Source organism: Anabrus simplex, chromosome 6 (assembly GCF_040414725.1).
Source record: "Anabrus simplex isolate iqAnaSimp1 chromosome 6, ASM4041472v1, whole genome shotgun sequence".
Lineage (NCBI taxonomy): Eukaryota > Metazoa > Arthropoda > Insecta > Orthoptera > Tettigoniidae > Anabrus > Anabrus simplex.
Window position 1 is genome coordinate 178,194,598 of NC_090270.1, and position 19,808 is coordinate 178,214,405.

Consider the following 19,808-nt stretch of genomic DNA (forward strand, 5'->3'; position numbering starts at 1 on the left):
ATGAAAGCACTATTTCTGAAGTAAATAATATGAAGAACAAACTGATCTGGAGTCTCTATTTTATAGTGAGTACTGTACTACCAAAGAGTTTGGCAGCAATGTTAACTTACAGTCTGAACTTATCTTGTCTTGGACAGATTAATGTCATCTTGCAAATGATGGATGGAATGTGTTCTTCTTACTGTTAAATCAAAAAGTTATTTCTCTTCTCATTCGAGTATTAAAGAAAATGGCACAGAGAGAAGGATACTTTACAGGTTAGAGGTAAGCTTATTCACACATTGTAGAGGTTAAATAATACAATGCTGGTGTAATTTACATCTCTGTAGTTGAGTAGGCTACTGTTGTAACACTGATTTTTTAGTAAGCTTTGGACACATACATATGGTATTGCTTTTACATAATTTTGTTTAAGGTGCCGGTACCATAATCCAGAAGATACTTATTCTACTTTTATTTTGTGTACCATCAAGGGCGCAAGGAGGAATGTTAGGACTGGGGGATCTCTTAGGACTTGAAGAATATTTTTACCACCAAGATTTCATATTTTAAGGTCATGAAGTTATCATAATACAGTATTGTTTAACTTCAAGCTCTTCCCATATCTGATCCCGTGTCACTGTTTCATGCATTAGTTACTGTCTGTTGTTAGACTGAATTAAATGGAAAATAAATTGAATCCTTTATATTCTGAAAACATTCTGAAATTATCCATGTCTAAATTATTTTAGAAGAATTAAATCTCTTTATCCTTCTGCTGCCTACGCCCTTGTGTATCACATTTATCACATTATTTTAATTAACCATTCTGTTAGTGCAAGTGAGTTAGTACTGTACACTTGAAAGCATCACTAAATCTTTACTTAATGTTTCTATGTTATTGCATTTTAAAGCTTAAATATCCTGTAGGGTTTGTGTACTTGCTATTTCTACAATAAAGGAAAGTTTGTATTCCATCCCATGACATTATATGTACAAGAAGCAACACATTATTATCAGTGGTTATCCTATAAGGGCACTTTTACTGTCTCCATGGTTTAAAGACTTATATTTAAAAAAGTAAAATTAATAATAATAATAATAATAATAATAATAATAATAATAATAATAATAATAATAATAATGCCAGGCTGAGTGGCTCAGACAGTTGAGGTGCTGGCCTTCTGACCCAAACTTAGCAGGTTCGATCCTGGCTCAGTCCGGTGATATTTGAAGGTGTTCAAATACGTCAGCCTCATGTGGGTAGATTTATTGGCAAGTGAAAGAACTCCTGTGGGGCTAAATTCTGGCACCTTAGCATCTAATAATAATAATAATAATAATAATAATAATAATAATAATAATAATAATAATGTCCGCCTCTGTGGTGTAGTCGTTACTGTGATTAGCTGCCACCCCTGGAGGCTCGGGTTTGATTCCCAGCTCTGCTACTAAATTTGAAAAGTGGTACGAGGGCTGGAACAGGGTCCACTCAGCCTCGGGAGGTCAATTGAGTAGAGGGGTGGTTCGAATCCCTCCTCAACTATCCTCAAAGTGGTTTTCCGTGGTTTCCCACTTCTTCTCCAGGCAATTGCCAGGATGGTACCTAACTTAAGGCCATGGCCACTTCCTTCCCTCTTCCTTGTCTATCCCTTCAAAAAACTTCCCATCCCCCACAAGGCCCCTGTTCAGTATAGCAGGTGAGGCTGCCTGGGCAGTGTATTTGTCTTTCTCCCCAGTTGTATCCCCTGACCCAAATTCTCACTCTTCAGGACGCTGCCCTTGAGGTGGTAGAGATGGGATCCTCGCTGAGTCCGAGAGAAAAACCGACTCTGGAAGGTAAATAAATAAATAAATAAATAAATAAATAAATAAATAAATAAATAAATAAATAAATAAATAAATAAATAAATAAATAAATAAATAAATAAATAAATAAATAAATAAATAAATAAATAAATAAATAAATAAATAAATAAATTTATAAATTTATAAATTTATAAATAAATAAATAAATAAATAAATAAATAATACCTATTTGAAATTATCATAATGATTTATTTAAAGCATGGCTTTTGATGCTGATCTTCCATTTGAGCATAGGCAACCAAGCTGAATGACAGCATTTGAGTTTTATATCATTATAAAATGCTTACTTTAATTCCAAGTTTATATCCAGCACTGAAGATGGAAAGTAATATTACTTTGTTTGAATGAGTGCACATATAAGAGAGATACAGTGTCATATAGAAACTCAAAGAGGAATGTACTGTTTGTACTAAGGCTATAAGTAAAGAAAATAAGAAAGAAACTCTCCGATCAGGAATATGAAAAGTGGAACAGTTTACTCCATCGTGGCAGAGGTATATCATTTTTCTCAGAGTGGAAGAAATGTAATAGTTGGATATCGACAAAGACTGGCCTATCTTCTTCTCAGTGGGTGAACACCATAAAAATGAACTGCAATATTGTCACAGTTTGTAGTGTTTCTGGTAGAAGCCTAGATGCCTATTGCCATGAGTGCAACAAGAATGAATCCCTTCCTCATGTTCTTGGTTTCTGCTGGAAAGGGGAGCTTTTAAGAAACAACAGGCACCATAGCCTATGAAGAAGGATAGCTGACTGCTTTTGAAATACAAACCAGTTCAAAGTTTATGAAGAAGTAACATGTACGTCAGCTGAAGGTGCCATTAAACGAGCGGATATTGTAGTAATTGATACAAAATCTAACAAAGGCGTCATTATCGATCCAACAGTCAGATTTGACCAAGATGAAAAGCAGTCCAATGAGGTTGATACAGAAAAAGAAAAGGCACTATGAGCCTTGTTTTTGTAACTTGGGACACAAATATAAAATTAACAACTGGGAAGTTATTAGTATTTTGTTTGGTGCACACAGAACAATCACAAATTTCTCTGTGAATACTTTCAAAGGGTTTTGAATCCTTACTAACGCTCTACAAGAAATGTCAACTGCAATTTGAGGAATTCACTCCAAATAGTACAAATTCATCTATATAACTTAAATTTGAATAAATATAATCCATCAGGGAGTAGCTGCCCAAAATTTAATAAATATTGCAATATTTAAAAAAAAATCCAATGAAAATGAATTAAATGTGTTTTCTTATTGTCCTTATGGATTAAGCAGTAAGCTGAACCTTTGTGATTTCCCTAATGTTAGGGCAGCTATCTTAAGTGGATTTTATCATTCAAATATAGTTTCAATTACGATACCAGTGCACTTTATATTGTACAATGCAATCTTCACAAGACTAGCAAAATCTAACAAATTACTTCTGCTCACGTCTCTTTAGCAGTGTTGTGTACAACTCAAGAATATCATTTTTGTAGAGCATGGACAATTCCTGTAAGAGTTTGCACTATTTATAAAGGCAGGAAGCTCATGAGTTCATAATACTGTCATAGGCCTATTACAGTATATAATCTCATAGAGCCAAGTGTAGTCATTTTGGAAGTATAATGTTTAACATACAGTACTTTTCTGTTTTTCTAAATAGAGGTATAAGTAGGTTTTCCTTGAATATTGCCATTTTTTTCTTATTTTAATACCAAGTATGAGCTTCAATGGTCAGTCCTGACAAATATTGTAGAAGGAGATTGTTACAGATATTTTGATTCTATGCATAAAAGGAAACAGCCAAGTGTATGGATATTCACTAACTAAGGAAACTAAGAAAAAGGATGGAAAATTAAACAAAAGATAAACTAATGAAAGGTCAATATGAGTAGAGGGAGCCAGGGCTTCCCACATAAATTTGGACTCCCCGAAAACCCAGAATGGTGGGACCCCTTTTCCTCAACTTCATCACAAATTAAATTCATATAATAATAGATGCAGATACAGGATATCTGTTTCCTTTCCCCCTTCTCAAAAGTACTGTTTTAATACATCCTTCAAAATATTGAATTCGTGTGCATAATACAGGGTGCACACAAATGATATGAGTGGTTTTGTCAATTATTTCTAGCCATATTATTAGAGATATGGTGATGGTGTTCGATGTTGTAAGGCAAATATCCCTCAAAGTTTTGTTTTGTTTGAATAGCCCTCCATACATTGTGCTTCCCCCAATGCTTGCGAGAGCACAACAGTTGCAACATCTGGCAGACATGGTGCGTCCTCTACTCCAAGAGTTGTAAAGATGGCGACTAACAGTGAAAAAGCGTATGCTGTTCTGGAATTTCATTCCAGCCAATCTGTGACAATCGTGCGCCGAAACTTTAGAACAAGGTATCGGAAAGATCCACCCAGTGCCAACTCCATTCGCCGATGGTATCAACAGTTGAAAACCACGGGATGTCTGTGCAAGGAAAAATCAACAGGCTGGCCTAGTGTGCCTGAAGAAACGGTTGAGCATGTGTGATGTAGTTTTGAACGTAGCCCGCAAAAATCAACTCATTGAGTGAGCAGGGAAATGAACATGCCTCGTTCGACCGTTTGGAAAGTTGTAAAGAAAAGGTTGCAGTTGCGCCCTTACCATTTTTATCTGCTCCAAGCATTGTCACTGGCTGACAAAGTGAACCGTTTTGAGTTTTGTACAAGTTTTCAGAAGCGTATGGAAGATGATGAATTTTGTGACAACCTTGTCTTCAGTGATGAGGAAGCATTTTTTCTGAGCGGTAAAGTTAACAGGCACAATGTACGAATTTGGTGGACTGAAAATCCCTGTACCTGTGTGCAGCACGTTCGTGACTCTTCCAAGCTCAATGTTTTCTGTGCCATCTTGAAATTTAAAGTTTGCGGTCCCTTCTTCTTTGCTGAAAAATCCATTACAGAGCACATCTACCTGGATATGCTGGAGAATTGGCTCATGCCACAGTTGGAGACCAATAGCATGAACTTCATCTATCAACAGGATGGTGTTCCACCTCATTTCCATGTTGATGTTCGTGACTTTCTGAACAGCAGACTTCCAGAAAGATGGATTGGTCATATTGGGAATGAAGATCATGCCCTCATGTCATGGCCTCCATGCTCTCCTGACCTCACCCCTTGCGACTTCTTCATATGGAGTTATGTGAAAGACGCAGTTTTTATGCCACCATTACCAGCTCATCTAACAGAACTGCGGGGCCACATCATCAACTCCTTTGGTCAAATTGACAGCGACATGCTACGTTGGGTGTGGGACGAACTTGACTATAGAGTTGATATCTGTAGAATCACTCATGGAGCACATATCGAGCACTTGTAGGCTCATAAAAAAACTTTGTAAGGTTTTCTGTCTGTCCATATAACTTTGTAATGTTACAGTAAATAATAAACAAACAGGAATTGTTTTAAACCGCTCCAATAATTTACGTGCACCCTGTATTGTGTTTGCCACAGAATTAGCAAAATGAACAACTTGTATGTTGTATAAATAACAATAAATAAATTAAACATTAAGAATCTGGTTAAGTTCTGAAGTATTCAGCTATCACACATATGGTGTGAGCTCTGACACACACTCCTTTTCCTCAGAAACAGAATGATAGAAGCTCAAGGCAATATTGGCTGAACCAAAACTCCTGATCCAGCAGTCATCTGAATGTAAATTGTTAACTTTATTTAGGAATGTTTCAAATAAAACTTATATTTAATTTTGAATATTTTATGTTGTCACAGCTTGTTTGATAGAACAAACTCTAACTGAAATAACTGTGAATAACCCAGGAAGCAGTATGACTGTTAGTTTTAAAACTGCACTCTTGGGATCTGGAGGTCAGTACCTACTGTACCACTAAAACTCACAGAAAACCCTAGGAACCAATCAACAATTGCATTACACTGACTGACTATTATTAATTGACTATTATTTTAAGGAACACAAACAATTCAAATCTCATGCAGTACCCATATATAGGCCTAACTATACATAAAAATGTCTTTCCAACTGCATTGTTGCTGATAGACACAATACTTCTAGTGCTCCTGTCTTGAAAATGAGTTGTTGAAGATGATCATATTCATGGTAAAACACACTTAAAGAAGGAAATTTGTTGGCTTTAAAATGTGTTGTAAAATAGGTCATTACTTAGAGTATGTGTTTCCATTTACTAATAATTTGATTTCTTTATGTGTTGTTCATTTTGCTGGCCCCATGGTCTAGGGATAATGTGCCTGCCTCTTATCTGGAGGAACCCTGGGTTCAATTCCTAGTGAAAAAAATTAAATGGCATATGGCTTTTAGTGCCGGGAGTGTCCGAGGACATGTTCGGCTCATCGGGTGCAGGTCTTTCTATTTGACGCTTGTAGGTGACCTGCGCGTCGTGATGAGGATGAAATAATGATGAAGATGACACATGCACCCAGCTCCCATGCCAGAGAAATTAACCAATGATGGTTAAAATTCCCGACCCTGCCGGGAATCAAACCCGGGACCCCTGTGACCAAAGGCCAGCACGCTAACCATTTAGTCGTGGAGCTGGACAATTCCTAGTCATGTGAGAGGGTTTTTTACTTGGATCCAAGGGCTGGTTCAAGGTCCATTCAGCATTTGTGAGAACAATTGAGGAACTCTCTGATGGTGAGGTAGTGACTCTTGCCTAGAAAGCCATGAATAACAGCTGAGAAGATTTGTCACGCTGACCACATGTCACTTTGATATCTTCAGGCCTTTGGGATGCTTGCTCGGTAGGCTGACCCATCAGGGCTATAGAACCATAGGGTTTGTTTGGTTGTTTATTTTAAAAGTAATTTTATTCCCGTTTACCTATATGATTTTCTAGTTATGATATTATGCTTTACGTTTATGACTAGTTTCAGATTTGTGTAACTTGCAAGGAAATACATGTCTGTTCTGCTCACCTGTCTCCATATATGGCACAAGTTCTAACAGCCTATGATGAAGAGGAAGAAATTAATCATTTAGTTTTGACCACTGCTTAATGTTGCATCCAGAACACAGAGTTTAGTGTTTCATTAGTACTTCTTTTAACCATGTCAACAGCACAGTTTACAATTTATTCTGCTTTTTTTTCCTTGTATCACACAACCTGGGATGGATATATTTTTGACAGCCTTCTCCTTGGTATGGCTATACTTCTCCTGAGCAGAGAAGTAAAGCCAGCTTTCTATCTACATGTTTATGGCCACCTTCAAAGAACAATACATGATAAAAATTTAAGTTTATATAATTTTATGACATGACTATTCACTCTTCTTGAGTCAAATGCGTATACTTACATTATATTTTAAGTTAGGTTTGTAAAATATGTACCATTATGAGGTAATTTTTTAATTTTGTATGTACCAGTACTTCTTGAGATACTGATAATTTTCAATGAGCTTAGGACTGCCAAACTCTTTAGTCAAATGAATATTGCTCTAGATATATCTATTCAATCTTAATGACTTTCTTACACAAGATATCTGTTGTACTATATTCTTAAAGCATCATGCCTGATAAAAGTATAAAATGGAATAACATGATATAGCTTGAAACAATTTAAAGAATATACTGAAATACAGTATGCAATTGCTAAGAGAGTTGTATGTTCATTTAAAGTTTAAGAACTTGTTTGGGCATATCAATACCATGGCTCCTGATGGAGCAAGTAGACCAAAACTATGACCATAGTGAATCAACTCTCATTTAACAATCATTAGGAGATTATCATATAGGCATGTATAGAATATGATTAAAATATTTTATAATTGGTGTATCTTATTTATTAGTATTAATATTAATGATAGTAAGAAAAAATTGAAGTTCTAAATCTAAATTAATGGTACAGTATACGGAAACTTACTTTTACTATCTCCCATCCAAGTTCCCCTGAGCTGAGAAGTAAAGCCAGCTTTCGTCTACATACTTTGGCCACTCTCAAAGAACAATACATGAAACCTATTTCAATATACTTCACCAACATGCACAAGTTCTTCAACAAACTTGGACCAAATTTCATACCTAGCTTATACTGCTGTGACTGCAACAAGAACCACAGCCAGGCTGTAGTAAAGCTAAAAGAAGTCAGTAGTTCTTAAGTGTTCAATTAGGGATTTATTAGCACAAGTTATTAATTCTTTCATTTTGTAAGTCCTTCCAGACAATGCAGTGAATGTGAATTTTTACAAACATGAGCACTTAAACGTGCTCTAATCAAGCCCACAACCCATTATTGTAAGAAGATGAAAAAACTGTAATTTTCATTTAGCATTCTGAGTTTGTAAACTAGCCATGATTGATGGTGGAAGTGCCTATATCCAGGTTTCATATGATACGCAGGGCAGTCACACAGGAGTTGGGCTGCCCGGCGACTCCTGGCGTCACTGAATTGTGCAGAATGGTAGTTTCTGTTCCTTGGACTCCTCCTGTAGTGACTCTTCCTTGGGTGACTGGTCACCGCCGATCCCATTTCCTCCCATCGGCCCCCCACCTGGGGGGCACATTGATTGTCATCTAAGTGCCAGTGTGGATACCATGGGTGGTCGCATGGGTTTGTTGTCCAAGATCCGCTCCAACTCTGTCATGGTGCTGGTATTTAATTTGGGTACAAGCTAAAACATGAAAAACATGACAAACTATTACAAATAAAGTTCACAAAAATGTGATGTACAGTGCAGGTAAATGACTGTAACCCCTGTTTTTATAAGTACTTCATCTGGGGACAATGGACATTGTGGTTAGCAGTGGTGATCATTGTATTAAGGAGAAAGAAAACAAGATTATTAATTCCTAGTAATACTGACTGAAAGAGAGTTATGACCTCTTGAAGTACAAGGGTGGAGCGCAAAGAAAGGGAAGGGCAATGGAAAACATAAATGTAAAATGATTCCTAAGCACTTGCGTACCTAATATTGTCAGAAGAGAAATAGAATCAATCAAGGGAGGCTCATTTCAGGATTGCATAAATATGTCATTAAGCTGGGTGGTGTTGCACTGCAGATCTATCAGCTCAAGCAGGAAGCAATGGGGAACATTCTCAGCCAAAAGTGAGAAAGGTCAGTCAGTCTTGAGCCCTTTGAAGTCTTGAAACCTCTTCAAAAGCAGACAGACTGAGAGGCTCACAAGGCCACTGTGTACTGTCATATGGCCAAACTTTTCCCTAGACTACAAACCACTGATGCTGTCAGTGCACTAGGCAGGAGCAGAGTTGGAGTGTCGTTTGGCCAAGCCTGCCAAGGAGGAATTGAAGACGATCATCCATCAAAAAAATTCATTCAGTTTTCCCAATAGAATTAAGAGGAGTGATAAATAATTTCTTAGGTTTAGTATTCCACAATGTTTTTCTACAATTGGTAGGTAAAATGGTCCATCCATTCAATACAAGGCTAATGACACACATAACTGTATTTTCTCAATAATCAGGTATGTTATCATTACAGTATTAGCACACAGGACTAGTTTCGGCCACTCAGGCCACCATCAGCCATTCTTCTTCTTCTTATTATTCCGCTTCAAGCGGAGTTGATATTTCTGGCAAGTCTTTTCCACTTTATCCTATCCCAGACATCACCTTCCCCTAATTCCTTCTCCTTCATATCTTCTCGTACATTGTCTGTCCACCTCCTTCTTGGTCTCTCCCTATTTCTAGTCCTATACACAGTCATATCCATCACTCTCCTCCCTATGTAGCTTTCATCCCTTTGCATAATGCATCCATACCATTGCAGTCTTCTCTCTTGTACTTTCTTAGATACTGATTTTCTCATTTTTGGTGCGGTCCATTCTAGTGACACCACTCTTCCATTTAGCATCTGCATCTCTGCAACATATAATTTATTACACTGTGTCTTTGTTGTTGCCCAAGTCTTTGCACCATACAACATCGCTGGCCTCACTGCTGTCTTGTAAGCTTTTCCTTTAACCCTTATGCTAAGTCGTTTGTCACACAGGATGCCAGACATTCTTTTCCAGTCATTCAGGCACACTGCACTCTGTGGTTTCCATCCTTAGACACAAAAGATTGAAAATACTTGAAACTATCCACTGTTTTTGTACCATCTATCTCTAACAATTCATTCCCCTTACCTCCGAAGCACAAGTATTTGGTTTTCTTTTTATTAATTTTTAGGCTTCTGTCTTCCAAGGATTTTCTCAAATTTTCCAGCCTCTCTTCCAATTCTATCCTACTGGTGCTACACAAGACAATATCATCAGCAAACATCATGCACCATGATGCTTTAGTTCAAACACCATCAGATAAGACATCCATCACAAGGTTGAATATGTATGGACTCAGTGAGGACCCATGATACAACCCAACTCGAACTAGTATCTGTCCAGTCAACCCTACACTGTTTCTTACTCTCGTTCTAGCTCCCTCGTGCATATCCTGGATAATTCTCACAAACTTTTCCGGTACTCCCCAGGTCCTCAAACGTCTCCAGACTTCCTGATGTGGGACTCTATCATAGGCCTTCTCTATGTATAAAGACCATGTGTAACCTTTTATTTTTCCCCCTGTGCCATGAAGATTAAAAAAAAATTGGCATAAATAAAACACTGGAATGTACAAAGACATCTAAAAGGGGAGAAAACACATTAAAATCAGCCTGTGATGAAAATCTTGATGACTCTCATGTCCACATGTCACAAAACATTATACTGTAAATTTAAAATACTAGCAAGGTATTGATTATGTAATGTTCAATCTTGTCTTGCTTGGCCTTGTAAATGGTCAAGAGAGACATCTATAATTATTACAGAGATCAGTATTGGCCCAGTAGGTGTTAATCTGAACTTTTAATGTGATACTTGAGCTTGCTTGGCCACACACAGGCAACTGATCCGTAGTGGAATCGTTGACAGTACAAATCTAACCTTTTCATCAATGGATCTGAGTCTCTCCCTCTTTGATGTTTTCAGTCAGTACCAAGAAGCCCAGTTCACACAAACACTTTGTTGAAATTGTTAATAACATATTAAATGCCATCTCGGAAATAGCTGGGTATTCACTCTTCATTGCCAACCAAAATGTATCCAAAGGCACATTGAGGAGTTTTAACTTCAATGCTTTTACTCATAGTTCTGCAAGTTCTATTTGTATATTAATCAGAAGAGATCCTGAATTTGTAACAAATAGATCATGAACCCAGTCAAAATCTTGAAGACTGTCTCCAAAATACTTCTTGAACCTCAGCTGCAGGAATTTTAAATATTTATTAATTAGACCCATCATCACATTTTTTTACCACAAGCAAGTGACCACATATGCAACAATTATTCAATTCTCTGTAATCACAAATTTGCTTCTTCACAAATCCTTGAATCTTATCCATTCTAGTAAGAATATTTTTGTTCCTAGCTTACATTTTTCTGTTCATCTCATTCAAAAGTACAAAAATATTAGAAAGATATGGCAACTTCCATACTCATTTATCATCTGCAAATAAACCTGCGCATCACGCCTTTCAATGATAAAAAATCCATGTATCTCGTCTTTAAGTTCCAATATTTGCATTAAAAATTTGCCTCGTGATAACCACTGTACTTCCGTATGTAACAGGATTATAGTATGTTCTGATACCATTCTTGACACAAAACGGAAGTTCAAAACTTTTACTACTTCTTCCAGCACAACTTTTAGAGAAGGTGAGAAAGATTTAGCAATAATGACTTTGCAGTGAATAAGACAATGATCACATTATACTGTATGAAAGGATTAACTTAGCATTCTTGAGCATCAAATATTTTCATTCCACCATTCATAGTACAAGCACTAACATACTTCTCCCATTTTAATTCATTTTTGAGCACTTATTCATTAGTCACACAAATTATTTCTTCACTTGGATGTTCTTTGCCAAAAAAAGAAATTAGTTGCAATTATATCTCCATCCATGTACCGAGTTTTTGTACTTGGCTGATAATATTGGTGGACTCATTGATATGGGGCGCAAACTTCTGAATGCTGCTGATTTTCTCCTCATTGTTTTCAATATCACAGGACATGTCAATAACTTGGTGACTGAATGTGTCAAATTCCTCTAGCAGCTACCGAAGCCAGGGCTATTTTCACCATCTCTTTACAAGCAGGCATTAATAATGTTACAGCTATTGTATGTGGTTTTTTGGCTTCTACGATAAGTGGCTACCTTTCAGCCAGCTTTCTTTACTTTTTCCGAAACATGTATTGTTGCAGTCATGAACGTTCTTCGTTTCTTGTTTTATTCCAACAACCAACAAGAATAGACACCTTGGCTTGACAGAGAAGAATAGCAGCATTACCAAATTTTTCAAATAATAATAATAATGATAATAATAATAATAATAATAATAATAATGTCTTTACGTTCCACTAACTAATTTTCATGGTTTTTGGAGACGCTGAGGTCCCAGAATTGTGTACCGCAGTATATTTTTAATGCAAGTAAATCTACACACAAGACCGGCATGTTTGAGCACCTTCAAATACCACTGAACTGAGCTGCCATCGAACCTGCCAAGGTGGGACCAGAAGGTCAGTGCTCTATCATCCAAGCTACTCAGCCCGGCATCAGAGCTTAGGGTACGTTGGTCATGCGGTTAGGGGCGCGCAGCTGTGAGTTTGTATTCTGGAGATAGTGAGTTTGAACTCCACTGTCGGCAGCCGGGAAGATGGTTTTCCATAGTTTCCCATTTTCACACCAGGGAAACGCTGGGACTGTACCTTTATTAAGACCTCGAACGCTCCCTTTCCACTTATATCTGTTTCATCTCCCATCGTCGCCATATTTGTGTCAATGCAACGTAAAACAATTTTTAAGTACATGTTTCAGTCATTTTGGAGACATACCCGCAATTATAAGAATAATAATAATAATTTAGACTTGTTGACAGTTCACTATTTTCTTTAGTGTTTTCTGACAGATTACGAGCTACGAAGTTTGAGTGGAGCGATTAACTTTTATTTTCATTTTTTTTTTTTACTCCATGGCTCTACGGTCCTTTAAGGACCTTGGCCTCCTTGACCACAGCTCTCCAGTCGTCCCGGTCTTCAGCACGTCTACGCCACCTCCTGACTCCAACGGTCCTCAGATCAGTCTCCACATCCTCCAGCCATCTCATCCGGGGCCGACCTCTCCTTCTCCTGCCCCCAGGGTGTCCTATCAGTGCTTTCCTTGGAAGTCTTCCCTCCTCCATCCGTTGTACATGTCCCAGCCATCCAATTCGTCTCATTTTGATTGATGTCACCAAGTCCGGCTCCTTATACAATAATCTTATTTCTTCATTTGTTCTGATTCTCCATAAATCTCCCTCCTTCACCGGTCCAAATATCTTCCTCAGTACTTTCCTTTCCCACACATTTAATCTCCTCTCTGTGGCCTCAGTCAATACCCATGCCTCACTCCCATACATAAGCACTGGTTGAAATACTGTTTTGTAGAGAGTCAGTTTTAATTTCCTGCTTAAGTTTTTACTTCTCAGAAGGGGATTCAGTGCCCTGTAGGATCTGTTGGCAGCCTTAATTCGATTTACAATATCTGTCTCAACTTTATTTTCTGATGTTATTACTGAGCCAAGATATGTGAAGCTATCTACTGCTTCAAAGGTGTAACCAACCACTTGGAGTTTTCCGTATTCCTTCCATTTCTCTCTGTTAACATATATTTAGATTTAGCCTCACTTATCTCCAAGCCCAAGGACCCAGCCGCATCTTTCAGCTCCCTCAAGGCAGTTGTAAGTGCCTCATTACTTCTAGCAGATATCACCACATCATCTGCATAAGCCAAAATTTGGATCAGTCTATTGTAAATATTACAACCCGGATTAGTAGTTACTGATCTTACAGCTTTCTCCAACACTAGATTAAATAACACTGGTGATAAGGGGTCTCCCTGCCTTAGGCCTTCTTCGGTTCTGAAAGATCTTGACAGACTTCCCTGCACTTTTACCTGACTTCTGCTGTTCTCCAGGATCATCTTAGTCAATTTTATTAACTTCTGTGGGAATTTAAACTCCTTCATTGTTTCCCACAATGTTGATCTCTTAACTTTGTCATAGGCTTGTTTAAAATCTATAAAAAGATGCCCTAGTCGAATGTTGTATTGATATGTCTTTTCCAGAGTCATTCTTATGGTGAAAATATGGTCCATCGTCGATCTTCCAGGTCTGAAACCAGCTTGGTACTCCCCTATAATTCTTTCCGCTCTACTACTAACTCTCTTTGTTATGGCTGTAGAGAGGATTTTGTATACTATACTCAGTAAGGATATACCTCGATAATTCTTGCATTGCATGCGTGACCCCTTCTTATGTATAGGACATATATTTGCTAGTGTCCAGTCCTCCGGCATTGTACCTGTTTCCCATACCTTTTTAATTATCTCGTGTATTTTCTTCACCAACACTTCTCCTCCATGTTTTACCATTTCTGCTGTTATGAGGTCATTCCCTGGGGCTTTACTGCTCTTCAATTGTTTTATAATATCTCTTATTTCTTCAATCGATGGTGATCCCATATCGTCTTCATCCTCATCTCCATTCTCCTCATCCATCTCTTCCCCCTCACACTCATCTCCATATTCACCCTCCTCATCTCTCTCTGAAGTTTCCATATGGTCTGATCCTTCTTTTTCTTCATTTATTGGTCTGACAGAAAGTAATGTTTCAAAATGTTTTGCCCATTTTTCCAGAATTTGTTCTTTCCCAACAATGAGTCTATCAGCCTCATCCTTAAGCATATTCACTCTGGGTTGATATTCCTTCTTTACTTGTCCAACCCCATGGAAGAATTTTCTGCCTTGTTTGTTTTCAAAATTCTCCTGCATTTCATCCACTCTCTCCTTTTCTTCTATTCTTTTCTTGTTCCTTATCAATGTCTTTGCTATTCTCCGTTTCTCTTTAAAAACTGCAATATTATTTCGAGTGGGTCTCTGTAGCATTCTTTGTCGGGCAAGATTTCTCTCTTCCAGAACCTTATCCACTTCTTCGTCATACCATTTATTTCTACTCTGTTTCCATCTCTCTCCAAGTACTTCCTGCGCCGTTGTATTTATTGCCAGCTTGGTTTCCTCCCACATTGTGTTGATGTCCACATCTCCGTTTCTGCCCATCTGTAGCTTTCTTTGCAGCCGGTCTCTATACTCTTCCTCCTTCTTCTCATCCCTTAACAGTTCTACATTATAGATCTTGCTCTGCTCAGCTCTGTCCCTGGGTTTAATTGCCAATCTTTCTCGGAACTTGATCCTCACCAGTATGTGATCTGAATCACTGTCTGCACCACGCATGCTTCTCACGTCCATTATATTGGAGGCATGTCGCGCATCTATCAGCACATGGTCTATCTGGTTCTTTGTCAGACCATCCGGTGATATCCATGTCTCTTTATGGATCTCCTTATGGGGAAAACATGTGCTCTTAATCACCAGCTCCTTGCTAAAGGCAAAGTCAATCAATTTCCACCCGTTTTCATTTGATTCTTGGTGTTTACTATGATATCCTGCCACTGGGTGGTTTTCTTTCTCTTTGCCTACTTTGGCATTATAATCCCCTAGGACAACTTTAACATCATACTTGGGCAACTTGTCATATACTTGCTCCATTTTTTCATAGAAATGTTCTTTCTCTTCCTCATCGGCATCCTCTGTTGGTGCATGGACACTAATTAGTGATATGTTGGCAAATCTCCCTCTCAATCTTAACCGGCATAGTCTGGGGCTTATTGCTTCATATTCAATCACATTATGACTGACCGATTTCTTGACCATAAACCCTGTTCCTATTCTATTTTCTTCCTCCCCACTATTGAACAAAATGTAGTGCTGTAGATCTGTCACCTCGATTGTCTTCCATGTTATCTCCTGTAATGCTGCCACATCTATCTGATATTTAAGTAATTCCTCCTCCAATTTTCTACTAGCCCTGGCCTGAAAGATACTTCTCACATTCCATGTTCCAATATATCCGTATCGTTGCCACTTAGCGCGCTTTAGTCGTCGTAAGTTTGGGACCGTCTGGTTATCTTGATTTGGTTTCTGAACAATATGTAGTTTTGTGGTAGTGGAGTTGTTAGCCCCACGTACCAACCCCCAACCTGGAGGACGAGGGGATCACTCTTAGTCTGGATCATCACCTTAGACCTGTCCGGCTTGGGTGGCCCTACCAGGAACATATGCTCCCGCCGGCATAGCTCTAAGGATCATTTGAATACGCAAGCCTCCAAAAAACCCGGCAAAATGTATTTTGCCTTCGTCAAGGTGGTGATACCATCGGGAGGTTTATTTTCATAATAGCTAGTAATAACAGACTAACACACTTATAATAATAATAATAATAATAATAATAATAATAATAATAATAATAATAATAATAATAATAATAATAATGTTTACGTCCCAATGGAGATGCGCGGTGTTGGAATTTTGCCCACAGGTATTCCTTAATGTGCCTGTAAATCTACTGATCAGAAGCGGACATATTTGAGCACCTTCAAATACCACCGGACTGAGCCAGGATCAAGCCTGCTAGGTTCATGAATCCACTGCTTGAACCGTCTGAACTACTCATCCTGGCAACGTTTATTTTGATAGTTTAATAGGCACTGCAAAAGCAGAAGTAAGCTAGAATGCTTCAATTTACCATTAAACATGTTCTTTTCATTTTGAAGCACGAAAGGAAGGTATGTTTAATTTATGTATTTTTATAACATGTCCCTTATTGGTATGAAGCACAACATTCGATGTGCTTTGACAATTCAATTCCAATACTACTCATTTGGACATCCTATCCCATGCATTCTTTCGTTGACGTAAGAAACTTTATTTACTTACACTTTAACACACTTTTGCCTTGCAGACTAACTGGACATCCTATAGGTTTTGTGTTTGAGCTATGTTGTGCATTATAACAAAATGATGAAATGAAGTCCGGGATGTTTCTGCATACTGCAAGTCGGTCTCCCAAAAATCCACGATAATGAAATCACATTGTGGGAGAATATTCAACGTAAGCAGTTCGACAAAAGCACTAGATGTGTCACGTGCCGGTTCAGTTGTCTGCTGTTCCTAGCAACGGGGATGTGGTTAAATGGGTTCCCGCCCCCTACATGAAACCGGACTAGAGGTATGAACTGCCTGCCTGAACTTTACCTGAATAGCAGCTGTCAGAGAGGCGAATTATCGTCCGTACTAGTACGTGAGTTACTTCGTAGTAGTATTTGAATAATGCCAGTGTATGAAAACCATGAATACCATGATATTCTGCTAGTGTATCGTGAGGCAGAACAGAATATGGGTCGCGTTCCATAAATCTATTGGGAAAGGCTTCCCAACAGACAGGAACCAAATCCAGCAACGATACTTGCTGTACTGCAACATATTTGCGATACAGGTCGTGTTACATCACGCTATGAAAAGCAAGGGCATGAATGACCATGTATAATCCTAGACGCGGAAGAAGACATCCTGACAATAGTAAACGGTCATCTCGGGCGCTGTACGCATAGTATAACACGTGCCATTGGTGTACCAACTTGGCCAATACGGAGGACACTGCATGAAGAGCGAGTGCATCCTGACCACATTCAATGGGTGCAGTGTCTTTCACCAGCTGATTACCATTTTTTCTTACAAGTTGATGTATGTTGCCACGGCACAGATAGGTCTTACGGTGACGACGGGACAGGAAAGGGCCAGGATTGGGAAGAAGCAACCATGGCCTTAATTAAGGTACAGCCCCAGTATTTGCCTGGTGTGAACATGGCAAACCACAGAAAACCATATTTAGGGCTGCCGACAGAGGGGTTCGAACCCACATCCCCATTCCGTAGGACAAGGCAATTTCCAGCACCGGTTCTGAATTAATACCTCGATGGGTGTAGTAGGAGGTTGGTTACATGGACTAATCATCTTTATATTAATGTTACCTTGCTCCTGTAGATACAGTACTTTACTGGAGCTTTCAGAGGACATGTAGCTTCGACTACACAGAACCACATGGATTTTACACGCTGGTGCAGACATTTCCTCAACGGTGGACAGGACGATGTGAAACTATCAATTGACCAGCCAGATCTCCAGACCTTATGCTAATGGATTTTTATATCTGTGGGAACATGAAAAACATAGTATATCGAACTGAAGTAACCACTTCGGATGTCCTCCATGAACGTATTTTTTAAGTAGCAGAGGATATTCTGAACAAACCTGGTGTCTTGGCTTGAATGCGTCAAAACCGGATTAGGAGAACTGAAGCATGCAGAGAAGCCCAGGGTGATAACTTTGAACAATTGCTATGAGTTTTACTTTGGTATATCAGATGTTATGCCATTTCTGCAGTATAATGACTTCGGAGTACAGTACAGAATCAATATAGTATTTAGAGTCTTGATAGTTTGATATTCTCATAAATCCGAGCAGAGAAATTGATGTACTGGTAACAAAAATTATAAATAGAGAGTTTCAGTGTGAGAGTGCCATGTATGTGCCGAAAGCTGAACACAACACTCGGAAGACGTGCTTGTTAAAATGCTCGACATTGACCTTGAACGCAATTCGGTAGTTCCTCAATCCTACCCTAGATGTGGTTTGGGTTCATTGCGTGTTTTCGAGCAGTTTATATTTTGTTTCTTATTCACTACGAGTTAAAAGAGAAGACACTTTGCATTTTTAAGGGCTGATGACCTTAAAACAGCAATCATCATCATCATCATCATCATCATCATCATCATCACATTTAAAAAATTCAATAAAATGCTAGTTTTATAATAATCACTACTGACATAGGAACTATTAAGTTAACATTTAACTGAAGAAGGTTGCCTAGAGTGTTTTTTAATTTACAAAAGACAGTTTAACATTTCTTTTAATGTAAAGCAACCTGTGTGTTTTTGTTTTCTAAACTGTTGCCCTGTAATGTTTAACATAAGTAAATTTTTCTTGTACACAGGCATTTTTGTGTACGTTCGTAAATCTGTGCTTTTCTATTCGAGATAGTCTTGTTACCGTCCACCAGGAATTACAGAGCCCCTACTGTATGTTAGTTCATTCTTTTCTACAACACAGTTTTACTGTTATGACTGTAGTTCCTACCACCACACCACTCTTATGTCTGTGTCACTAATGTGAGCCTTGCTTGACTTTGTCCTGTTTGTTATTCTTTCGAGATCCCGACAGGCATCCATGCAGAATGCACGGTCTCAACATTTAACATACATTATTTTACAACACATAGAAGCCTCCACGCCACAACAAACGTGCAACTTTACCAAGACTCACGACATTTCAAACGCACTCCATTTCACAATAGTCACCCATTCAACTAGTAACGACATGCGAAAAGAAGGAAAATGTTTTCTTAACGACATACAGAATCTCAAGATAACTCCAACAACAGCAGCAGCTTACAAAATTGCAACAAATACTATACCACATCACGTAATTCACTTGTAAAAAGAGGCAAAGCAACGTAGTATAAATATGTATTCGGTCCTATTTATGTAAACATTTCATACATTTCTAACTGACCAGTTATATCAGATTACAATCTCACAAACGGTAACAACCCATAGTACTGTTGTTAACCTATGTTAACCCTATCTTACGTTTGAAAAATGTGCACATATAGCACTACATATTAGTACTTTTAATGTAAAGAATTTATTTTAATAAGCTACCATATACCAATATTTTAGTTATGAAGAGTTCATTTTAACTAGATCATCCCATGCTTGAACCTAACAGGCGGCAAAAATAAACAATATAAACAAGGGATTGAACCCTTTGCCATCACACTAACTTTAAACATTTCCAACTGGCCTTCATATTAGACCACAACTTTACAAATGGTAACAAACCATAGAACTAATGTCAATAAATGTAAACCCCATTTTAATATATAAAACAAGTACAGAAAGTACCACATACTTCTATTTTAGTATTAAGGATCTATTTTAATAAT

At 38.1% G+C, this 19,808-nt stretch overlaps 1 protein-coding gene across 1 annotated transcript in view; it reads right to left on the bottom strand.

Moving 5' to 3' along the window:
- Window positions 1-7,446: 7,446 nt before the first annotated feature.
- Hk (Hyperkinetic) overlaps window positions 7,447-19,808 on the bottom strand; it is a 377,042-nt gene continuing 364,680 nt past the window's right edge. Inside the window, exon 9 of the mRNA XM_067149172.2 lies at window positions 7,447-8,485. Coding sequence (XP_067005273.1) covers window positions 8,384-8,485 — 102 coding nt within the window. The 3' untranslated portion in view covers window positions 7,447-8,383. The remainder of the gene's footprint in view (window positions 8,486-19,808) is intronic.